At 32.5% G+C, this 23,755-nt stretch overlaps 1 protein-coding gene across 7 annotated transcripts in view; it reads left to right on the forward strand.

The window, feature by feature from the left end:
• The window catches only part of Atrx (ATRX chromatin remodeler), a 224,947-nt gene that overhangs the window by 77,079 nt on the left and 124,113 nt on the right, over positions 1-23,755 (forward strand). For all 7 annotated transcript variants that reach the window (XM_071606698.1, XM_027922953.2, XM_071606695.1 and 4 more), the window contains 5 exons: positions 1,601-1,673; positions 11,651-11,784; positions 12,243-12,419; positions 19,260-19,353; positions 23,067-23,169. In XM_071606698.1, coding sequence (XP_071462799.1) covers positions 1,601-1,673; positions 11,651-11,784; positions 12,243-12,419; positions 19,260-19,353; positions 23,067-23,169 — 581 coding nt within the window. The remainder of the gene's footprint in view (positions 1-1,600; positions 1,674-11,650; positions 11,785-12,242; positions 12,420-19,259; positions 19,354-23,066; positions 23,170-23,755) is intronic.

Consider the following 23,755-nt stretch of genomic DNA (forward strand, 5'->3'; position numbering starts at 1 on the left):
ATAATTTCATATGATAATATAGTATACTCATAAAAAGATACTGCACTATATCAGTCACATTTTTAATTTAAGTAGTCATTTGACAAAATGACCACTTAAATCAATGTAAGTTCTCAGGACAGTCTCCTCCAAGAATAATGGGGTTGGGGGGGAGAAAATGGTGGGGGAATATAGTAAGTTGTGGTAACAAAATGACTTGCTTTAATCACATTCTAATACCAATAAATCAAACTGTAGTACGGTCTGAGTTATACTGTTGGTAAGATATACATTTGTCCAAATAACACATAATCTGAGTAAAAATGTTTGCCCAGTTGAGAAAATAAGACATGCACACAGACTTTGGGAAATATTTTATCATATGTATAAGGAAAAAACAGAACACTAATATGCTAAAAAAGAAAAAAGACAAATCAGAAAAATGATGATACCTGGGTAGTAGCTGCAGTACAGATAAAGAATACATAGGGGCTGGGGTTGTACCTCAGTGGTACACGTGTAAGGCACTGGGTTCAATCCTCAGTACCACAAAAAAAGAAATAAACAAAATAAAGGCATTGTGTCCATCTATAACTAAAAAAATATTTAAAAAAAAACAGTACTTATACTAGTTTGTGTAACCAACCAAACCAAATAGCATGACTTTGCCTTATATGATGGCAGTATATGAAGCCTGAGGGATAGATAGCATTTCTAATGTGATGGTTCTTTGTAGCTACCATTAAAATTTAATATCTGAAAAGAACAGATCTTGAGATCCATTAATAGTTAGCTCAGTCTCTACATACTTATCTATTCATGAATGTAAATTAACCAAAGGTCTGTATATAAACACTGTTAGCCTGTTTAGGCTATTGCCTGTATGTGAAAGTAATAAAACTATTTCTTAAGGATTACATCTCAAGGATTACACATCTCACTGGGTCTTGAGGTACACATGTGTAATCCCAGCAACTATGGAGGCTGAGAAAGGACGACTACAAGTTCAAGGATAGCATCAGCAATTTAGTGAGGCCCTAAGCCACTTAACTTAGCAAGACTCGATCTTTAATAAAAAAAGGGGGCTGGGGGCTGGGGAAATATCTCAGTAGCAAAGTACCCCTGGTTTCAGTTCCCAGTATCCCCCCAAAAGTCTCCTCTCTTAATTCATATTGACCTCTGCTACAACTATGGAGGCTGAGAAAGGAGGACTGCAAGTTCATGGCTAGCATCAGCAATTATCTTTTTTTACCATTTTGAAATTTTTATTTTGGAATAATTAAAGATCCACAGGAATTTTCAAATTTGCTTATTGCCTAGCAGGCCCAAAGCTCTGTGTTTAATTCCCAGCACTGCAAAACAAACAAGCAAACACACACCCTGTAATGTTGTAAGGAACATTGAAATATTTAAGACCTTACTATTTATCATTTTACTTCTGGTACTTCATAAATTTTGTACTACACTTTTTAAACGTTCTTTTTACTCATATTTTGCATTTTAGAATAGTGGTTAGTACCTACTGGTATTTTTAAGAGCTTTGGACTTTCAATTTTATTTTATAATGTTTAACTTATGTAGATCATTTAAAGCTAATTTTAAGTACACTTTTTTCCCCAAGGAGATGAAGCCTTATGTAAATCAGTGCCTGTCACAGTGGATGATGATGATGACGACAATGATCCTGAGAATAGGTATGATTCCATCTGTAAGGACTTAAAAAAGATTATAACACACCCTAGGCGTGGGCGCAAACATCAGCAACGGAACAGCAAGCAGGTTGTAAAAACCGGGAGTGCCTGCCTTAGAAAGACTCATTCACAGTCTTCCTGCAAGTTTGAAAGAAAGGCCAGAAAATGGGTTAAACTCAGAAACCTTAAGAGAAAATAAATATAAATATTAACACACCTAGCATAGGGTGTGTTATAAATACAGAACTGTCAGTTTTGTGTTTTCATGTAAACTGTGATAATTTTTGAAACTTTTAATTTTTACAGATTTTTTTTGATGAAAGTGAATCATGAATAAATTGGTAACAACAGACATCTCTCTATATATTTGGTTATTGTTCTTAATTGTCATCCAATGAATTTGGTGATCCTGTTTTTTAAGACCTGTTGAGATTGAAAAAAAAGATTGCTCGATAGTTAAGATTAAGAAATTGCTTTCAAAATAAATTATAAATTTACAGGGATCCAGACTAGATTTTAGCCATTTTTCAAAGAAAATGGAAGTAGTATGACAGTGTTAACTTTAATAAGACAGTAGGTTTAAATGTGTAGGAGCTTGTAGAATTTTACTTAACTGAGGGATGGCTGGGAGAAGGAAAAAAAGGGACACATTCCTGACATAGACAGTAAAGAATTAAAACTGGTATTAAAGAATATAACCAAAATGTTTTACAAATCTTTTAAACATTTTGTTTACTTTAGTATATCCCCAATCATAATCTCCAATCATGAAGACAAAGTGGTATAGTGAATGAAATTGGAATAATGGGGATAAGGATCATATCTTCTAATGTTTCTAACAACTAGATGATTTTTGAGCTTCAACTTGTTTTGCCAAAGTTTTCTACCTCTAAAATGAGTAGGTTGGATGGCGTTTTCTCTGATTAATTCTAATCTGGTAGAATTGATGAATTTATTAAGGAATATTTATTCCTATCAGTAAACTCTAATATTTAAAGAAGATATAAAAATACACATGTAATTTTTGTGCCATAATTTTTAATGAATTTAACAGTATTAAATACTGTAGGCTGAGTTGTTATGGTAGTTGTTTTATGTCTTGCTGATGGTGATAGGTTTCTCAATTTGAAAGATCAGCATTCTGCTAACATATAGAATATTTAAAGTGAATGAATAGGTTTATTTTACATTTTTAATAGAGCTTAATTATGGAAACAAAGAGTCGGATTCTGCTTTCCTCCTTACTTTTTAAATTAAAAATATATACCGGATTATTTCATGGAATATGGGTGAGGTCCACAATGGAATGGTAACTGCATACAATTTTTGGATTTTACATTATTTCATCACAGATAATAAAAACATTTAAAATTTTATTTTAAAAATGCTTAAATTCTTACTTATATATACTATTATTTGTTTTCCTGTATGAGGCCTCAAATGTTACTGATAGGCTAACAGTGTTAAGTACATTATATCCTGACTCAATTGTGAGTGATGAACTTTCATATTTAGTCACCAAATAAGATTGTTATTAAGTTATGATAATTTTTGTTAGAACTTGTCAAAAAATTACATTTTCATCTTCTAAGTTCTCTGATCATATCTTTGTAACTGGCAAGTATTTTATTGGCACTTACCTTTAATTCCATCTTGTATTTGTGATAAAAAATTACAACCCTATTGAGTACTTTTGAGGAATTGAATTTTATCTTGAGCATGTCTTTCATTATACTCAGTTTAATGTTCTCTTATAATATATAATTAATAATTTGTTTAATATCCACTATACCAAAGAGATATCTAATATGCATGGGTTATCTAATCATGATGTGCATACAAATAACTTCTTGCACTATTTTAGTATAAATGATGTATTTGAGCAGATTTGAATATGCACTAAGCAACTTTAAAATTTTTGTCTGCAGATCATGATTAAATCTTGGCATTATTTTTCCAATTTGACATTTTTTTGAGTGGGATGTGTTTTAGTAGTAGTATATTGTAATTGTGTGTAAATTTGTACACAATTGTGTAGCTGTGTAAAAATTGTGTATAAATTTCATATGCATTGCTTTTTTAGTAGTATTGTAATACATTTCCAGTGATGGTGTTTATGGAGAGGTAAATAGTGTATTGTTGCAAATGCTTCACTATTTCAACGCAATAAATTTGTGTAAAACTTTTTCTTGTTCAAGCATTTAATTTTAATTATAATGCACCTTTTCATAAGAGTTCATAAAAATTTTTAGAATCAAGATATATAAATTAGTTTGAACCACAGATGTTCTTTATGTTCCTGAAATTGAGGAAGTAAATACTTTTTCCAAAACATATGTGGTTATATATATTTGTGTGAAAATTTGATTGGTTTTTCTGTTTGAATGTTGTGGTAGTTTTTTTTTTGTTTGTTTTTATTAGCACATTTATTTTTTTATTATTGTTCAAAACATTACAAAGCTCTTGACATATTTCATACATTTGATTCAAGTGGATTATGAACTCCCATTTTTACCCTGGTGGTAGTTTTTTTGAGTTCATTTTAAAAACATATTCATCTTGGATATTTTAGTAGACATAAATAAGTTTGTGTTATTTTAAAAAGCTATTATGTAGCATCTGTATTTATGTAGCATTTGTATTTGAAAGTAGAGGTATACATTTGTGAGATAGAATCCTGTAAGCTATGAATTAATTTCTCTTTAATTGCTTTTATTTAATGAACAATGACAAAATATAGGTCAATGCTCTGGTTTTATTGAGCTTCTTTGAAAATAGCATAAATATTTTGATATTTGTGTAATAAGAATTTATTTTAGATTTTCTACCTTAGAATTGATGTATTTTCTCAAAGGCTATAATACCAATTAGTTTGTCATGGTTTTAAATTTATGCACATAATTTAACTTAGTTATGAGGAAGTACTATAAGAATGTTTTCATTTGACTTTTTAATATTTGTTAGTTGGGGGTTTAAATCGGTTCCTCTTTGAACAGGTATCCGTTGGTATATTTTTTATTTTGGGTAGAATTTAATAATTACGCTGGCATTTAAATCACACTTATCCAATGTGATTGGGACCAGAAGTATTTCATATTTCAGAGTTGTTTTTGTACCTGATTCTGTTTGCCTAGTCTTTACCATTTGAGCATCCATGATTTGAAAATACTGACAGATTTCAAAGCACTTCAGATTTCAGATGTATTGATTAGGAATGTGCAGCCTGTATGTTTTGATTCTTTTATGTTTTCAGTATAACTGGGGATATTCAGATCAAACATTTTTTCTTATGTTACAATTTAATACTTGTACAATGAAGGAGCCTCAGTAATATGATGGTGTGTTCAAATTTAATAATGTTAGTGTTCAGGGTTATTATTTTTGGAATATTTTTATTTGTATATTTTTCAGGATATGAAAAATATTTAGAATTGAGCTTTTGAGAGTAAAAACACAAGTAATAGATTTTTCTTATTAAGCATTCTTTTTTAATCTCTAATTTTTACCAAAAGCAGAGAGTTTTATATGGATACCCTTTCCTGCTAACACAAACACAGGAATCCCTGCCTGCGCGCACACATGAGCACACACACATTTACTTTATTGTTGAAAAATGTTTACTTGGTTCTAGTACTATTACATAGTTTTTCTCATGATTTCTCTGTGATTGGGGCTAAATAGTTTTTTTTTCCATAGAAGGAAAATATGTGGAGATTGCTCAAAAAAATCACCCCTTATTGATAGACGTTATTCTTATTTATAGTGAGAATAGATCATAGCCTTTTACATTTCCAATTCTCCTAACATCTGGTATTAGTTTTGCTTTTCAAATTAGAAAATATACAAATTATTGTGTTATTTTCTACTGTCTTGGTGTGGGTGTTCTGTTGAAGGCTTTGTACGGTTAATGCAACATATTTTGGAAAGATATTAATGATTCCTGGATGTTGTGCGTGTGAATGAAGATATTTAATGATTGTTTACTTGATTTCACGAAAATTATGGCATGATATCATAACTTTCACTTCTATTTAAACATTTCCAAATGCTCACCTTCTACTCCTACATGTTTTAATCCATTCTCTATACAAATTTGCTACATCTGTGATTTTTTTTTTAATTTTTAGTGGTGGTACTGTTTGATTAGTAAAATTGTTCTGATTCTTCTTTATAGTACTTGAAAAAACAAAGGTAGCATTTTAAATTGAATATTTTGTTTGTTTCTCTGTTTTAGTAAGGGCTTCAAATATTTAGCAATTTTAAGGTTTTTCAATGTAGTTCAGGTAAGTATTATAAGTCATATAATATGATGTCCAACCAGTGGATAGAATATTTTTGTAAATGAGTAAACTGGTTGCAGTTTTCATCAACTCTCTATTGCATTATAATTCCCAGCAAGGAAGATAATATGGTCAGTAGTGGGGACGATTGTCCTCTGCTTAAGATTTAAACATTATATGTAATCTCTTTATTTCTTGTTTCCCTATTCTTTGGTGTACTGAGATTTTCAGAAAATGAGAAATAGGTCTTCCTCCAATGGACAAAAAGGAAAGGAAAGAAAAAAATTCAGATTTTAGTGTTAGCAAATGTAACTCAGTTTTGTGACTTGGAGTAATTTCTTGTTTTCATTTTTCAAGTATAAAAATGCTGAACTAGTTCTGAAATGATAAAATTTTCTAAATTTATATCAATGTTAATATATTGTTACAAAAATTCCTATAAAACTTAGATTTTTTTTTGTGAAATGAAGGAATACACATTTTGTAATACAGGCATTATTCTAGTACCATAGCCTGTGTATAGACTATTAATAATTCTGCGTTCTTAATTTCATACAGCTTTTATTTGTCTACTCCTAAGATTTTGTAAATGCCATTTGATAGTAACTTTCATGGTGCCTTCACCAAAAACCAAAAACAACAACAACAACAACAAAATAGGGCCACATCTCATTAATTAGAGATATTATAGGACATTTTACTGAAAAAATGCTTTGAATCATTTTTGAGCTTTTGATTAGTTGGTGACTTCATCATTATCTCATGAATTCTACCAGTTTTGCCTTTGCTTTATTTTTAAAAGTTGTATACCAAGATATTAATTTTGAACCTAAACATTAAAATATATGCTATTATAAAGTTGGAAGAATTCAATATTACTTCTGGAACATTTTGTTTTTAAAATTTATAACCTTTTAGTATGTGACATTTATTAAACAAAGCCCTATGCTCTACTGCAAGTATATGTGTTGTTTATCATACTGTTCTTACAGAAAATATTTAACATTCCTTGCTTGGATTCCTTTGAATTGTTTTACAAATCCACTTGAAAATGTTTTATTGCTACGTGGACAGTTACTTTGTATCTCTATGGAGCATTCATTTCAATCTTATTTTATTCAAAATTCTGTTAACTATATATTCTTTTGTGGACGTGTTCACAGAAAGTCTAAAAATAATTTTTTAACAAATTTTGTCGTCTATATATGGGTACATAATATTTAGGCCTTCTAAAATGTAATTTTTATTTAGCAATTTTCTTCACATTTGTTTTCAGAGCCTCTTGAAAGCTAAAACAGTTGTTGTATAATGTATCTGAGATGGCCCATTAATACATTTTAGAGATGAAACATACTGGACTAATGATGTTTAGAAAATTTTTTTATCTTTAGAATTCAATCTGGGTTTTTTCATTTCTAAATATATAAATTTGAAGTCAGTGAAATACATGAATCTTTAAGAATATGATTATAGCAGGGTGCAGTGGTGCATGCTTGTAATCCTAGGGGCTTGGGAGGCTGAGGCAGGAGGATCACATGTTCAAGGTCAGCTTCAGAAACTTAGTGAGGCCCTAAGCAACTTAGTGAGACCCTGTCTCAATATAAAAATAGAAAAGGGCTGGGGATGTAGCTCAGTGGTTATGTACCCCTGAGTTCAATCCCTGGTACCAGTATATAAATATGATTGTTATGTGTTTGTCTAGGTTCTCAGTTGTACAAAAGTAGTTCATAAGAAGAGAGTATAGCATTGGCATAGTCAAACTAACAGCAGATGGGAATTGGATCTGAGGTTCTACTCTTGGCTTTGCCACTAACTAGCTTTATTTCTTTGGCTAAGTCATCTTCCCTCTCTGAGCCTTTTTCCTCATCTATGAAATGACATAATTGAAATCTAAGATCCTTTCTTCTAGCTCTAACATTTTGTGCTGCTTTTGTTATGGCTGTTTCTCTAAAGCTCCCTTGCACAAGAGATCTTTCTCTTGTTTGATCCTTTTTAAAAAGTCAATATTTTCAGTTATATATCAGCTTGAGGCAGTCTACTTTTCTTTCTCATTTGAGTGCTTAAACAAGACATTACTCATTTCCTTCCTAGATAGGATCATAATTACTAAGGGCTTTCTTGGCTTTCTAATCCTCTCACCATTGCTTATTTGTGTTGTTGGGCTCATTTCTTATTATTTTACTTTTACTTTCTTTAGTAGATGAAGGTGTAATAAGGTATCTTCTTAATGTTCATTATGTAATTTAGAAGACTTAGTTTGTGTGGGTTTTGGGGTCCTACTATTTATTCTCTCATGCACCAGTTCCGATCATTGTTTGTTTGTGGGTTTCTACCCTCCCTCCCATATTATTTTGCTTTCTCCCCCTCTCCCTTCCCTCCCTTTCAGGAAAATGGAGGAGTGGCTCCATTACCTCCGGCTCTGCCCAGGTTTTCTGCCACAAGAGTGGCACAGCCTGTGCCTCTAATGCTTCTGATAGAGTCGTGACTGCTTTGGATGCTACACCTGCCCCAAGATGTAATATTGAGCATTGAGATTCCAGGGGCAGTACCTTGTTGCCAGGATGATTTTCCCAGAAACGTCTTGGAAAGCCTCAAGAAAGGAAACTTCAGAGCAAACAGAATCAACTAGGGATCATGACTATACATCCATCACATGCATACCAGCACGGGTCCAGCCGAGGCCTCCAAAATGATGCTTTGCCAGCCTCAGCTGGTTCTCAAGTGATGATGTCTTTGAAGTCTCTGTGGCCCGTGACTCCAGAGTTAAGGTAGTGGAGTTTCCCTTTAAAGCATCTCACAGCAGGCTTTGTAGATGGGACACATCTCACCTCAACATGCTTGCTGACTACTCATGTTGAAGGTCACCCTCAGCCCTTAGATCATTTAAATTAAGCTCCTATTCTGAAATGGAGTGGATTACATAATAGGCTAGTTTTATGGTGCAGTAGGTCTTTGACATATTACACTTGAGCCATCGATAGAGTTTATGCAAAATGATTCAACTTTATTAACTTTTTCATAATTTACTTGGCTATAAATAACATTCTTGGTCAAAGAATGTTAGAGGGCAAATATAAATTCTTAGGTAAAGCATGGGAAGTCTCCATCATTCTGTATTTAACTTGTGATTTGGAGAAAAATGATCATTCTTTGAAATTTGTAATTTTTGTGCTTCTAAAGTAACTATGATCATTCTACATATTATATCCTTAATGAAAGTTGTTGATGAGTTGTAATTCTTCAGTATGTGGATCTGATTTCATTTTCTTTGATTTATCGGTTAATGTATTATCTTCTATCATACTTCATAGTCTCTTGACAATTCCAGAATGTGAAAATTAATTAGATAGGATTATATATTTTGACCTCGAATTTAGTGGATTTATTTTTTAGAGTCTAGAGTTTGAAAATAGAAAAAAGAATACATGGTTTCTTACAATTAACAACCATGTCTTTATAGAATTTTAGGGCTTTTTTGAATTTGTAAACACGAGCAGACATCGGTTTTTATGGAGGGGTTGGTGGGGGGGACAGGTACTGGAGTTTGAACTCAGAGGCACTTTACTACTGATCGAGATTCCCAGCCCATTTATTTATTTATTTATTTATTTATTTATTTGAGACGGGGTTTCGCTAACTTGCTGAGGCTGATCTTGAACTTGCAGTCCTCCTGCCTCATCTTCCCAAGTCATTGGGATTACAGGTGTGAGCCACCACACCTGACCAAAATTCTGGTTGTTGAACTAACATTTAGAGTAGCTAGAGTTTGAATTTAGTTTTGTTGTCTCTTTATTGTCCTACCCAAATGATGTCGAAAGATTTCCTTGTAACCACAAATGAACTGTTTTTCTATTTTTAATCTAGTAACCAACACTTCACATACTTTATACACATGCATATATTTTCTGTTCCAAAATTTATTACCCAAGTAAGTTTGAGAAAGTTTTTTTTCTAATATATGAGACATGACAATATAGTATTGAAGATGATTTTAGAGAGTTTTCTCCAGAAACATATTTTCATTCAATATAAAGGACTTATAACTTTATTCTTTAATGTGTTGGAAATAGGAACTTAAATATATTTGGGTTCAGTTTTTTTGTGGCAAAATAAAAAGTTAAAATTCAGTGTTAGTCCCCATTTTAAAACGTGCTGCATGCAATCCAAGTCAGCAAACCACTGATCTAGAAATTAAGCTTAAAGTTAAACTTTATAGTGCTGAACTCTGGTAATATTTAAATTGGGGTGACCTAATTCCACTTTATTGAAATACAAATAAGGGCAGAAACCATCAGAAAAGCAAACTCATCTGTGGCATCCTTTAGCAATTGGTAATTGTCTGTTTCGTCTAAATATTTCTGATCCATTACTTTGAAGGAGATAGCATAAAAAGGCATACATTAATAAACCTTCATGGACGTGGTTTGCTTCAATCTGCTGAGGTGCCTTTGCTATGCATCTTTGAATATCAATGTTTCTACCTGTCACAATTGAGATTTAACGTGCATTAACATTTCCTGTTATTGAATGAATCCTTGAGTGAAATGTGAGTGCATGCTAAGAAATGTAGAGGGGTGTTAAGTCCAGAAGTAACAACAGTTTCATATTCTCATCTATAAGATTTTGACTGAGCTAGTCAGTTTTGATCGCAGAGTGAATGTTTATCCCATAGAACTTAGCTCATGGCAGACTATTTGAGTCTTGTCACCTTCCTTTTGACCCTTTCTATAAGGGTGTTACTGTGATTTATGACTTTATAGCAAAAGGATAGCCAAACTGATCAAACTCCTTGTCTTGCACAAAAATTGGTCATGATTTCTTTTATCTTACATTTTCAGATATCTTTCATTAGTGTAAACATTGAAATTTGCTAGGAATATTTTTTACAAGCAGTAAAAGAAGTATTTTCTTATGTTTTTTTTTTTGCAATCATTTTTTTCTATTAGCAAATTGGTCTTTGAGGAACATCTTGAGAAATTTTGGTGTGAGCAGAGCTATTGCACTATTTTTCCTGAAAGTGAAAACTTGTTTAATGTTTAATTTGTGTTCTTTTATCACGTGTGTTATTTTATAGCACTCATGTCCCTTCCCATATCTACCCTAGCTTGAATATTACTAGAGAGTCCTGATTGCTTCAGTAATTAATATTTGGTGTTGCTTTCATCTGTTCAACAGATTTATAAAGTAAATTGAAATTATGGTCCAGAATATTATCCTTCTGTTTGAGGCATTATTTCATAATATAGTGGTTTATTGCACACTAATTTTCCAAGTATATGTTTTCCCGTGGATTAAAACCTCTCCTGTGGAGTTTTCTCTTGGAATGCCATTTGTCTGGATAAGTGTCTTTATTGTTGTTGGCCTGTCTGACATTGTAGTTGTTGGATGATGGCATCAGAACAAATATAACTTTCTAAGATTATATAGCTTCAAATTGAAATTGGTCAAAATAGTCAATAGGGTATATCCTTCCTGAGACTATTTAGTATACTGTAGTATTGAGAAAAAAGTCAGTGCAAAGAACATTTTTAAAAGTTTTCATTGGAAGCTTAGATTAAAGCATGGTTTTGGTAGTTTTTACATTATAAAATCTATCAATACCGTTATTTCTATTTATATACAGAAAATTCTGTTTTTGTTTTTATTTTGGTATACTTCACTCCCAAATATATAGTTTTTTATTGTTCTTTTACTCTAAAGAATTGCCAAGAAGATGCTTTTAGAAGAAATTAAAGCCAATCTTTCCTCTGATGAGGATGGGTCTTCAGATGATGAACCAGAAGGAGGGAAAAAGAGAACTGGAAAACAAAATGAAGAAAACCCAGGAGATGAGGGTGAGCTTCCCAAAGAGAAGTACAGATTGTTATAATTTGATTCCTTGACTAGTTCAGTCTTTGAAGAATATCTGACCAAAAGAATTTCTTAATGGATACATTTTAAAGTTTATTAAAATATTTAAAACTTTATTGCCATTACTTCTTTGTGTATCTTGTAGTAATTATGGAAGTTATTCTAGATCTGTCAGTTATTTCTGGTAAACAATTGATTTTTAAAGCAAAGTATTTTATCCTTTAAAATGATATTCATTGGTAATATTTTGTCAATATTTAGTAGTTATAATTTATCAAGTCTGATGTGTAAGATTACTGTCACCAATGATACCAAGGTATATGTACATATCTGATTGTTTCCATAAATGATGACAATTGTGAAGAGACAACATAGTTTCATAATGCATTTTAAAGGAAAAATTGGCCACAGAAGGTTTTATTGATATATTTTCTTCATTTAGAAGCAAAAAATCAAGTCAATTCTGAATCGGATTCCGATTCTGAAGAATCTAAAAAGCCAAGATACAGACATAAGCTTTTGAGGCACAAACTGACTGTGAGTGATGGAGAATCTGGAGAAGACAAAAAGACAAACCCTAAAGAGAATAAAGATGTCAAAGGCAAAAATAGAAGGAAGGGTAAGATATTTTAACTCTGAATGTAAGGAATGTACTGGTTTTATAAGTAATTATAGTAATCTGTTCAAATAATTGACCACTGATATTAAGAGAATATCAGTATACTGGAGTAGCTTTCCTCTTGCATGAAAGAAATAAAGAATTTGAGTGGGATGATGATCCAGAAACTTGACAAAACACAAAAATATTTTAAATATTTAGTGGTCATATATACATTTAGACTATAAAGAGAAATAAATGTGACTTAATAGGTTAAATGTACTTAAAAACTGTGTAGAAAATATAAGATTGTATACTACTGCAAGAATAAAAATACTTCCCTATGGGAAGACAGAAGATAAAGTTGGCTCGGGTTGATTTTTGCAGTCTTATATGCCAAATTGCACTTGCATATAGTCACATTTAATTTTTATAAAAAATAATTATTTTTTAGTTTTAGGTGGACATAATATCTTTATTTTTATATGGTGTTGAGGATCGAACCCAGCCGAGCGCGCTACCGCTTGAGCCACATCCCCAGCCCCAGATTTAATTTTTTACTACATTAAACATCTGTGTTCATTTGGGTGCTGTGGCATATACCTGTAATCCAAGTGATTTGGGAGACTTGATGCAGGTGGATGGCTATTTTGAGACCAGCCTGGCAACATAGGAAGATCTACCTCAAAAGAAGAAATAAAAAAGAGCTGAGGATGTAGCACAGTGGTAGAGAACTTGTCTAACCTGCACAAATTCCCCAAAAACAAAAGCCAGAAAAGTCTTGACTCCCTTTGTAGTGAGACCTTTCCTACTGTCAACATCACATTGTGCATTGAAAATACAGAAATGAATAAGGTGATCATTGGTATGATGTTTTTCAACCTGGCTACATGTGTAAATTAGTTGCGGAGTTTTATAATATACATGTGAAACCAGGGGATATTGTGTTAAATAAAATAGGTCAAGTACAGAAGATATTTACCACATATTCTCATTCATATGTAGAAACTTAAAATGTTAATTTCATAAAATATAGATTAGAATATGATTCCTAGAGGTTTAGAGGTATAGGGGGAAGCAGGCATAGAGGGAGATTGCATAATAGTTACCAAATAACAGTTAGATAGAAAGAATGATAATAGTGTTCTGTAGCACAGCAGGGTGACTATAGTTCATAATAATTTATTACATTCTTTATGAAGCAGTAGAAGAGAGGAGTTTGAAGGTTCCCAACATAAAACATGGTAAATATTTAAGGAGATAATAATATTAATTGATCTGATTTGATCATCACATGTTGTATATATGTATTGAATTATTAACACTGTACCCCATAAATATGTACAAACATCATATGTCAATTAAAAAGAACTTGAAGAAATGTATCTATGACTATATGCCATCCACATGGCATATCTCTATATATCTAGATATATGCATGTTTTACAAGTTTCTCACTGATCTTGCTGTATAGTGGATTTGGCAGTTTAGTAAGAAATATAGATATCAATATTATAAAAAATTCAAGCACTTATGAGGAGTGTTTTTTTGTAATAGGTATTTTACAGTGTGGCACAAAGAGGTGGGGTTTTTGTTTGTTTGTTTTGGTATAGGTATTGAACCCAGGGGTGCATAACCACTGAACTACATCCCTAACCTTTTTATTTTTTATTTTTGAGATGGGACTCACTAAGTTGCACAGCACCTTGCTAAATTCCCGAAGCTGGCTTTCAACTTGTGATCTCCTTGCTTCAGTCACCTGAGCCTCTGGGATTTCAGGCATGTGCCACTGTGCCTAGCCTGCAAGTTCTTCTTAAGAGTATATAAAGGAAATGAGTGATTTAACAGGTTGTACAGTAATATGGATTCCTGTTTATCTTCAACAAAAGGAGCAATATGGATTTTGCATCTGAAATTTAGCTCAGGATACAGAGTGCTTTAGTGTCCATGATTACATTAAATATTTGCTTTATTAAAACTCAGGTTTTTCATGATGAATTTCCAATGCCTGCTTCTGTGGATAATTTATTCACAGGTGATTTTGTTTGTTTGTCTATATAGGACAGTGTAAAAATTCCTAAAATCCCATTACCTTCTATGGTCATAGTGATTGATAGTTATATTGAATTGCATGATTTTCTTAGTTTTGTGAACTCTGCTATATCATTGTTGTCTGGCAACTTGAATTGGAAGATGGGGGGGGGAATTAAAAGAAAATAATTTACTTATTAGTCTAACTATTCAATTAAGTTAAATTGAAATGCATTACAGAATTAAGGAATAATACAGCCTATGAACTTTAATTTTCTCTTAAATTGTAAAATCATACAATTATTTTAGTGGCAATTTGTAAGCTATAAATATTGCCTATAAGTATTAATATATTTATGTTAATAAATAAGTATCATTATCATGTGATAATGATACTTATCTAGGACAGTATCCTTATGCATGGGGGTAACATATCATGATGTCTCTTTGCATTTAATTTCAAATGGTTTGGTATAGGGCTGAGGCTATAGCTCAGTGGCAGAACACTAACCTAGCATGTGTGAGACACTGGGTTCAATCCTTAGCACCACATAAAGAAATAAACAAATGAAATATAGGCATGCTGTCCATCTACAACTACGGAAAATTTTTTTTAAAAGTGGTTTAGTATAAGAAAAGTATGTGTGTGTGTAGATAGAAGTAGAGCAAATGTGGTAAACTTGAAACAATAAGATAGTTTAGGAAAAGGGATTCATGTGTTCATTCAACAATTCTTTGAAATTTTTATTTGCCCTGAAAATTTTCAAAATTAAATATTGCATGAGAAATTATTGCTAGTCTTAAAATTATACTTTATTTCAGGGCTTATTAGTGTGTGCATATAGGCATTCATGTTAGCATGTATTTTTGAAGTTCTCTCAACTTCCCTGTTCTTTTTTTTAATTAATTAATTAATTTATTTATTTTTTAGTCATACATGACAGTAGAATGCATTTTGATATATAATACATACATGGAATGTACATACATCAATCATATTGTCTATTCTATTCTGCTGCCCTTCCTATCCTCCCTACTCCTCCCCTCCTCTCCCATCGTTTCTCTCTATCCAATCTAATGTGACACACTTTTTTTTTCTTTTACTCATTACAACATCATATATGTATTCTGTATAGCAATGAGGTTCTCCTCCCATCTTCTGTGCAACTCCCCTTCTCCCTCCTTTTCCCTCCCACCTCTCTTCCCTATTTAGTGGTAGTCTTCTTCTCATGCTCTTCCTCCCTATCTCATTTTGAGTCACCCCCCTTATATCAGAGAAGACATTCGGCATTTGTTTTTTAGGGATTGGCTGACTTCACTTAGCATAATCTGCTCTAATGCCATCCATTTGCCTGCAAATGCCATGATTTTATTATTTTTAGTGCTGAGTAATATTCCATTATGTATAAATACCACATATTTTTAATCCATTCATCTATTGAAGGGCATCTAGGTTGGTTCCACATTTTAGCTATTGTCAATTGTGCTGCTATAAACATTGATGTGGCTGTGTCCCTGTAGTATGCTCTTCGGACTATAGTCCGAGAGGGGGAATAGCTGAACTTCCCTGTTCTTAAGCAGTTTTTTTTTTTAAATTGTAAAATGTATGCAATTTAAAAGTTACTATTTTACCCACAGAATTCAGTGCCATCATATTTTTACACAACCATCACCACTGTATATCTCCAGAATTTTATCATCATATGTGTGTGTGTGTGTGTGTGTGTGTGTGTGTGTATGTATGTATGTATGTATGTACTGGGGATTGCACTCAGGGGAACTCGCCCACTGAGCCACATCCCCGGTCCTGTTTTGTATTTTATTTAGAGACAGGGTCTTACTGAGTTGCTTAGTGTCTTAGCTATTGCTGCTGGCTTTGGTCTCGTGATCCTCCTATTATAGCTTTCCAAGCCATTGGGATTAGAGGTGTGCACCACTGCATCAGGCTCCCAAAGAGAATATTATACCCATTAAATAGTAACTTCTAATTTCTCTCTTCATCCTCCCCCATAAAAATCGTTTTTAGTGTTTATGTCCTATATTTTTAGCTAGAACGTAACTGATTCTGATCCTAAGTTAGAACATTTAAAAATTTTATTTTGAAATAATTTTAGATTTGCAGAGTGTTGTACACATAGTGCAGATTTCTCATATATTTTTTCATGTCACTTCCCTGATTTGTTCTTATACTTATCATAGTATAATTATAAAAATCAGGAAATTAATATTGATATGGTACTACTAAGTCAGGCTTTGACAAACCACACTTGTGAGCCAAATCTGATTCTGCCTGTTTTTATGAATAAAGTTTTACTGGAACACAGCTATGTTCATTCATTCACTGTTTTCACATGTACAATGGCAAAGTTGAATAGAAATGACTTGTTTTAACAGAGATCATATAATCCATAAAGTCATAAAACATTTTCTGCCCTCTGAAGTAAGTTATATATCTTTTTGAAATATCATTAGTTTTTCTACTAGTATCCTTTTTCTGCTTCAAAATCCAATTCAGGATCCCCATTGCATTAATGTATAATGTTTCCTTGCAATATTTCCTCAGTCTTTTCATTCATTATGACTGAGCTTTTGGATAGTGTCAATCCATTCTTTTCTATTCTTGTTACTTGATATGTATTTGTTCAATGGTTTTCATTATTAAAATGAGTTGGCTATGCATTTTGATAAGAATACCACATAAGTGGGCTGTGAATGTGGCTCAGTGGTAGAGCTCTTTCCTGACATGTCCTGAGTTTAAGCCCCAGCACAACAAGAAAAAGAAAGAATACCACATAAGTGATGATTTGCACTTATTAAGCACATTATATCGGGTATATGACATCAATATCTTTTTTACTGGTAATATTAACCTTGATTATTTGGCTAAGTTGGTGTCTACAGATTTTTTTCCCACTATAAGGAAAATATATTATTTTTGTATTTGTTTGTAATGAATATTTTATGGGAAAATGAGACTGTGCAAATACCCTATTTCTCATTGTTCTTAAGCACACTAATTTTTGCATCCATCTTGCATGAAGCAGTTATTACTGTGGTTGCCTATTAATGGTTTTGTGTCTTGTTACTTCTACATTTATTGTCTGAAACACTTATTCAAGTGTTTCCTCCTATTTATTTACTCCTTGCACTTCTTATATGCATATGAATTTAGTGATTTGTTTTTAATTTAAAGAACTCTTAATTGACAAAATAATTGTACATGCATATTTATGGGGTACACCATGATGTTCTGATTATACATACATTGTATAATGATCAAATTAGGATATTTATTTAGCTTATTTGACATCTCAAACATCACTTCTTTGTGGTGAAAACATTCAAAATGATCTCCTAGCTATTTTGAAATATATGCAATATTGTTAACTATAATTACCACTCTGTATAGTAGTCATCACACTTCCTCTTTCTATCTAGTTGTCATTTTTTACCCACTAACTAGTTTCTTCCCATCTTCTCTTACCTATTAACCTCTCCTGCTTCTGGTAACTACTATTCTACTCTGCTTCCATGAGATCAGCTTTTTATGAAATCCACTACTAGAAAATTTATTTTAGTGCTCAAATTGTTCCAGCTTTGGCTATTGGGAGCCCTTCAAGTTGGAGCCTATAGCCTGATATCATGAACCTTTTCTCATTTGAAAACTGCTCTACTTTCTGGCACTATTAAAAGGTTCTATATTCATATTTTCTTTGTATTGGTTTCTTTGGCCAGAAAGATTGGTCTTCTGGAATTTATATGCCTCTGTCAGTTTGACAATTGTGATATCAGAAATGAGAGAAGAAAATTGGGATTTTTTTTTGATAACTCTAGACGCAACATGAAGGATCCCTTTTATTCCAGTGCTGCTGCTGGAAAACTGACAGTTTTCCTGTCAGCACCCTCTGTATAGTTTTTAATTCATTGTGCTTTGTGGTCAGAACCAGGAAACAATGAAAATAACACATGACACTCATAGCTGTCATGTCCCTTTCCCTTAGTTTCAGAGGGGTCATTATTCAGATTTTGATTGTACTTGCCAATCTGCCTGCTATGGTTTCCCTTTCAGAGTCCATAGGTGCTTAGCACACCGTGTTTAGCAATGCATAGTTTTAGTTGTTATCATTGGTGAGAGAGTTTTGACCAGTCTACTTTGCTTGTTTTAAATGGCAAGATTTCTTTTTTGTTAATTCACCTTTAGTAATTCTGTATTTTATTGACTGCTAAGTTTCATTTAGTCAATCCATATAAAAGTGAATATTTACATTTTGATCTTGAGCTATAATTTTATAATAATATTTTCAATACATTCAAATTCATAAACATAAGTTTAGTATCCCTTATCCAAAATACTTGGCATCAGAAGTCTTTTTTACATTGGATATTTTTAGATTTTGATATATTTGCACATATAAATGAGATAGCTGGGCCATCAAACCCATGTCTAAACATGAAATTCATTCATATTTCATATATAGTTTACACAGATAACTTGAAGGCTTGAAGGTAGTTTTATGCAGTATTTTTTAGTGTGTTTGTATTTAAACTCTGACTCATCATGAGTTTACATGAAAATTTGCACTTTTGGAGTCATGTTGACATTTAGAATCTTGGATTTTGGAACATTTTGAATTTCATTCACATTTTCAAATTAGGAATGTTCAAACTACTATTTAAATCATTACCTGGTATATTCTATATGTTACAGTACTAATTAATGTGTATATTACCAATGTTAATTTATAATATCATAAAAATGAAGTTATTGACAAATAATTGAATTGTGCTTCTGTCATAAAATATTTAATAATTGAATTTTTTTAATTTAAGTGAGCAGTGAAGAGTCAGAAGAGTCTGATTTTCAGGAGTCAGGAGTTAGTGAAGAAGTTAGTGAATCTGAAGATGAACAGCGACCTAGAACACGGTAAGTATACATAGGGTTTTAAAAAATTTAAGGAATTAACCTGAATGACTATGCCTTCAGATTATGTGAAGAATGACTACTATTACCAATAAAGTCCAGTAAATCCAAAGTATAATATTTTTATTTGAAATTAGTTTTACAACTATTGATTTAAAATTTGTAAACATATTTGCCAGGCATGGCGGCGCACTCCTGTAATTCCAGCAGCTTGGGAGGCTGAGGCAGGAGGGTCACGAGTTCAAAGCTAGCCTCAGCAATGTAGTGAAGCCCTAAGAACCTCAGCGAGGCCCTGTCTCTAAATAAAATACAAAATTAGGGCTGGGGATGTGGCTCAGTGGTTGAGTGCCCCTGAGCTCAATCCTCAGTATTCCTCCCCCAAAAAATAAAATGTATAAATATATTTTACTTGTACCTCAATTGTGTGTTCTAAATGTTTTGTTTTTCAATGTGCAAAATCACTGCTGACTGAAATTTTTGGTTGTTACAGGAAGGGAAGTTATTGTGTAATAGATAGGAGATTCTGTGCACAAAACTCTTTTATCTAACTTTCTATTGACTACTTCATGCCTTAAGTTTCCTCATGTATAAAATTATGGGTTATAACATACTTGTACTTCTGGTCATTAAGTGAGGCAGCGCATAAGAAAGGCTTATATTATTACCTACATTGCAAGTAGTAATTGCTTAGTGAATGCAAATAATTGGTATTAGTATTAGAGTAATAAATATGTATTTGTTTTTTCAATATGTGCAACTGATGATCTAGATTACTAGTTATGTCAAGTTTTAACTTCCTTTTTAGCATGTTTTTAGATAATTCTAATCATTCTAAATTTGTTTTATTTTTCCTAGAATAACATGATTTTTTAAAGAATTTAGCCAGTGAACTGTTTTTGTTTGTATGAAAGTATACATGCATGTCTTTATAGATGTGTATTTGTGTTTATATGTTCTCAGTAATTTGAGACTTTTTAGGTGAATATTTTTAGGCTGTTCTCAATACAGAAGTGTATTAATCTTAAAGAAAGTACAATAAGATAACCATAAGAGTTTTTAAAAAATATTGGAGAAAGCTGGGGCTGTATCTCGGTGGCAGAGCGCTTGACTAGCGTCCATGAGGCAATGGGTTCAATCCTCAGCACCACATAAAAATAAATAAATAAAGGCATTCTGTCTCTACAACTACATTTTTTTTTAAAATATTGGGGATATAATTCACATAAAATGAAATTCAACATTTTACAGTGGTCTTAAAATATGTACAAAGGCTGGGGTTGTGGCTCAGTGGCAGAGGGCTTGCCTCACACATGTGAGGCACTGGGTTCGATCCTTCGCACCACACAAAACTAAATAAACAAAATAAAGATATTGTGTCCATGTATAACTAAAAAAATATTTTTTAAAATGTGCAAACTTCTCAATCCCCTCCCCTGTATAGCAAAAGCTCACTTTTTTATGAAAGGAGTCTCCTGCAGGCCTCTGAGCCGATGTCCCAGTTCCCAGCCTGGCCTATAGGGTTTGGTTCTCCCCACCCTGAGTTCTGACTTCCTCCCCATATACATCTCTCCTGCCTTCCCTTCCAGCATTCATCCCCCAGGGTGCTCTCTTCCCTGGAACTCTGACATTTCCCCACACCAGCCTCTCCCTGGGTCATGGCCCCCTGCTCTGTATTTCCCAGGCTCTATTTCCACAGCCTGGCTAAGCCTCTATTCAGTTGTTATGGCTTGTTTGATTGTTCCCATTCTATGTTTGCTTAATTTTTGTTCTCACTAGATGTTAAGCACTTGGTGGCCAAGGCCATGGTATGTGCAATATACTTTTGTATGCCAAATGCTTGGCACATAGTAGGTGCCAAATAAATGCTGACTGAATAAAAATACATAGAATATGTTCAAAGGTATATAACTATTCCTAACCATCTGATTTCAAAACATTTTCATCACTGCTGAAAGAAACTCTGTACTCATTAGTAGTCATTTTTATTCTCCTTGACCCATCATCTCTTAATAAACATAAAAAATAAAAATAATCTTTTTATTTCTATGGATTTGTTTATTCTGGATATTTCCTATGAATAGTTCATATCATATGTGTCCTATTTTTGAGTGAATTGTTTCACTTAGCATAATGTTTCCAAGGTTCATCCATGTTGTAGCTGTATCAGCACTTCATTACTTCTGTTGTTTTTGTTTGTTTTTCAGTGCTAGAATCCAACCTGGGTAGAGCATTTGCACAAATGCTCTATGACTGAACTCTGTCCCCAGCCCACTTCATTATTTTTTAAATTATTATAAGATATACATATCATAACATTTGACATCTCAACCATATTAGTTTTGTAGTTTAGTGTTCTTTTTTTAGCTTGTGTCTAGAACTTTTTCATCTTACAAAACAGAAACTCTGTACTCATTAAATAATAATTCTCCTTTATCCTTTTCTCCCTTCCTCTGTCATCTACAATTCTTCTGTCTCTATAAGTTTACCACATACTGTATTTGTCATTTTGTGACTGTTGATTTGACATCATGTTTTAGAGGTTCATCCATATACATATTATAGCATATATCAGAATTCTTTTATTTATATGACTGAATATGTATAATACCACAGTTTATTTATCCATTTATGGGCACTTGGTTTGCTTCTACATTTTGGCTGTAATGCTAATATGAAGACTGGTGTACAAATACTTCTTCAAATACCTGTTTTCGTACACTGTGGTGGCACATGCCTCTAATCCTTTCGACTAAGGAGGGTGAGGCAGGAGGATTTAAGTTCAATGCCAGCCTCAGCAACTTAGTGAGACACTGTCAAAAAACAAAAAGGACTGGGGGTATATCTCAGTTGTAAAGCACCCCTAGATTCAATCACCAGTGCAAAGGAAAAAAAAACTGTTTTCAATTCTTCGTAAGTATAATGGGATATATAATTGTATATATCATATAATGGGATTGCATCATATGATAATTATAATTTTAGAGGAATCTCTGTACTCTTTTCCAGAGCAGCTGCACCATTTTACATTTCCACTAATAGTGCTCAAGGGCTATATTTTCTCAACATCCTGATTAGCACATTATTTTCTGATTTTGGGGGGAGTCTGGATTAATATAGCTTTGTATACCAATTTGTAAGCCTGGAGATATATTTCTTACCAGATGTCAAGCTATCATTTAAAAAAAATCTCATTTATTTTGAAGAAAGTAGAATCTAACTTCTGTAATCTGCATCAATTGTTTATTTATGCATACATACGTACATACATAATACATACTGGGGATTGATCCTAGGAGCACTTTACTACCAAGCTACATTCCCAGCCCTAGAAACTGAGATTTACTTCTTTATTAATGATGGTGAAGGTTGGAAAATATATACATACATACATACATGTAAACACACATGTATATATGTATGCTGTGTTATATAGGCCATTTGTATTTTTCACCATAAAAATGTCTTAATGTTACTTTATATTACTACTTGTATACCAAATGTCTGGTGAATACGTCAAAGTGTCAATAATTGGATTGAAATTAGAATTTTGGCATCTCCTGTAATACCCACTTTAAACCTGAGATGTTTTGATTTTTTTTTCTTTTTTTTTTTTTTTTTGGCTTGTCTTGTTTTTAGTCTTAGCATTTCCAAAGTAGTACATAATTCTTGGAATCTCATCATGAAGTATTTTATTTTGCATTTAAAATTTTCTTCAGGTCTGCAAAAAAGGCAGAATTGGAAGAAAATCAACGGAGTTATAAACAGAAAAAGAAAAGACGACGCATTAAGATTCAAGAAGATTCATCCAGTGAAAACAAGGTAGCAATGATATTTAATATGTGCTTGAATTAAAACTGGTACAGTACACTATAATAAACAGGAGTTACATCTCTGTGTTCAATCATTGATGGCATTGTACTTGCTTATTTTACACTTGTAGAAGTATTGAATATATACATATTTATAAGTGTTAATGTATTATCATTTTTAACCAGTACCTTAATTTCAAATGGATGTATCATACCACTCTAATTCTTTAAAAAAAAAATATTTATTTTGTAGTTGTAGTTGGACACAATACCTTTATTCCATTCATTCATTTTTATGTGGAGCTGAGGATTGAACCCAGGGCCCCACACATACTAGGTGAGAGCTCTACTGCCGAGCCAAAACCCAAGCCATATTTATGTTCTTTAAAAAAAAAATTTTTTTAGTATTTATTTTTATGTAGTGCTGAGGATTGAACCCAGTGCCTCACACGTACTTGGCAAGTGCTCTACCACTGAGCTACAACCCAGGCCCTTGATACTTGTATTCTTGATAATTGCCATTCTGACTGGAGTGAGATGGAATCTCAATGTAGTTTTAATTTGCATTTCTCTATTTGCTAGAGATTTTGAACATT

Source organism: Marmota flaviventris, chromosome X (assembly GCF_047511675.1).
Source record: "Marmota flaviventris isolate mMarFla1 chromosome X, mMarFla1.hap1, whole genome shotgun sequence".
Taxonomy (NCBI): Eukaryota; Metazoa; Chordata; class Mammalia; order Rodentia; family Sciuridae; genus Marmota; species Marmota flaviventris.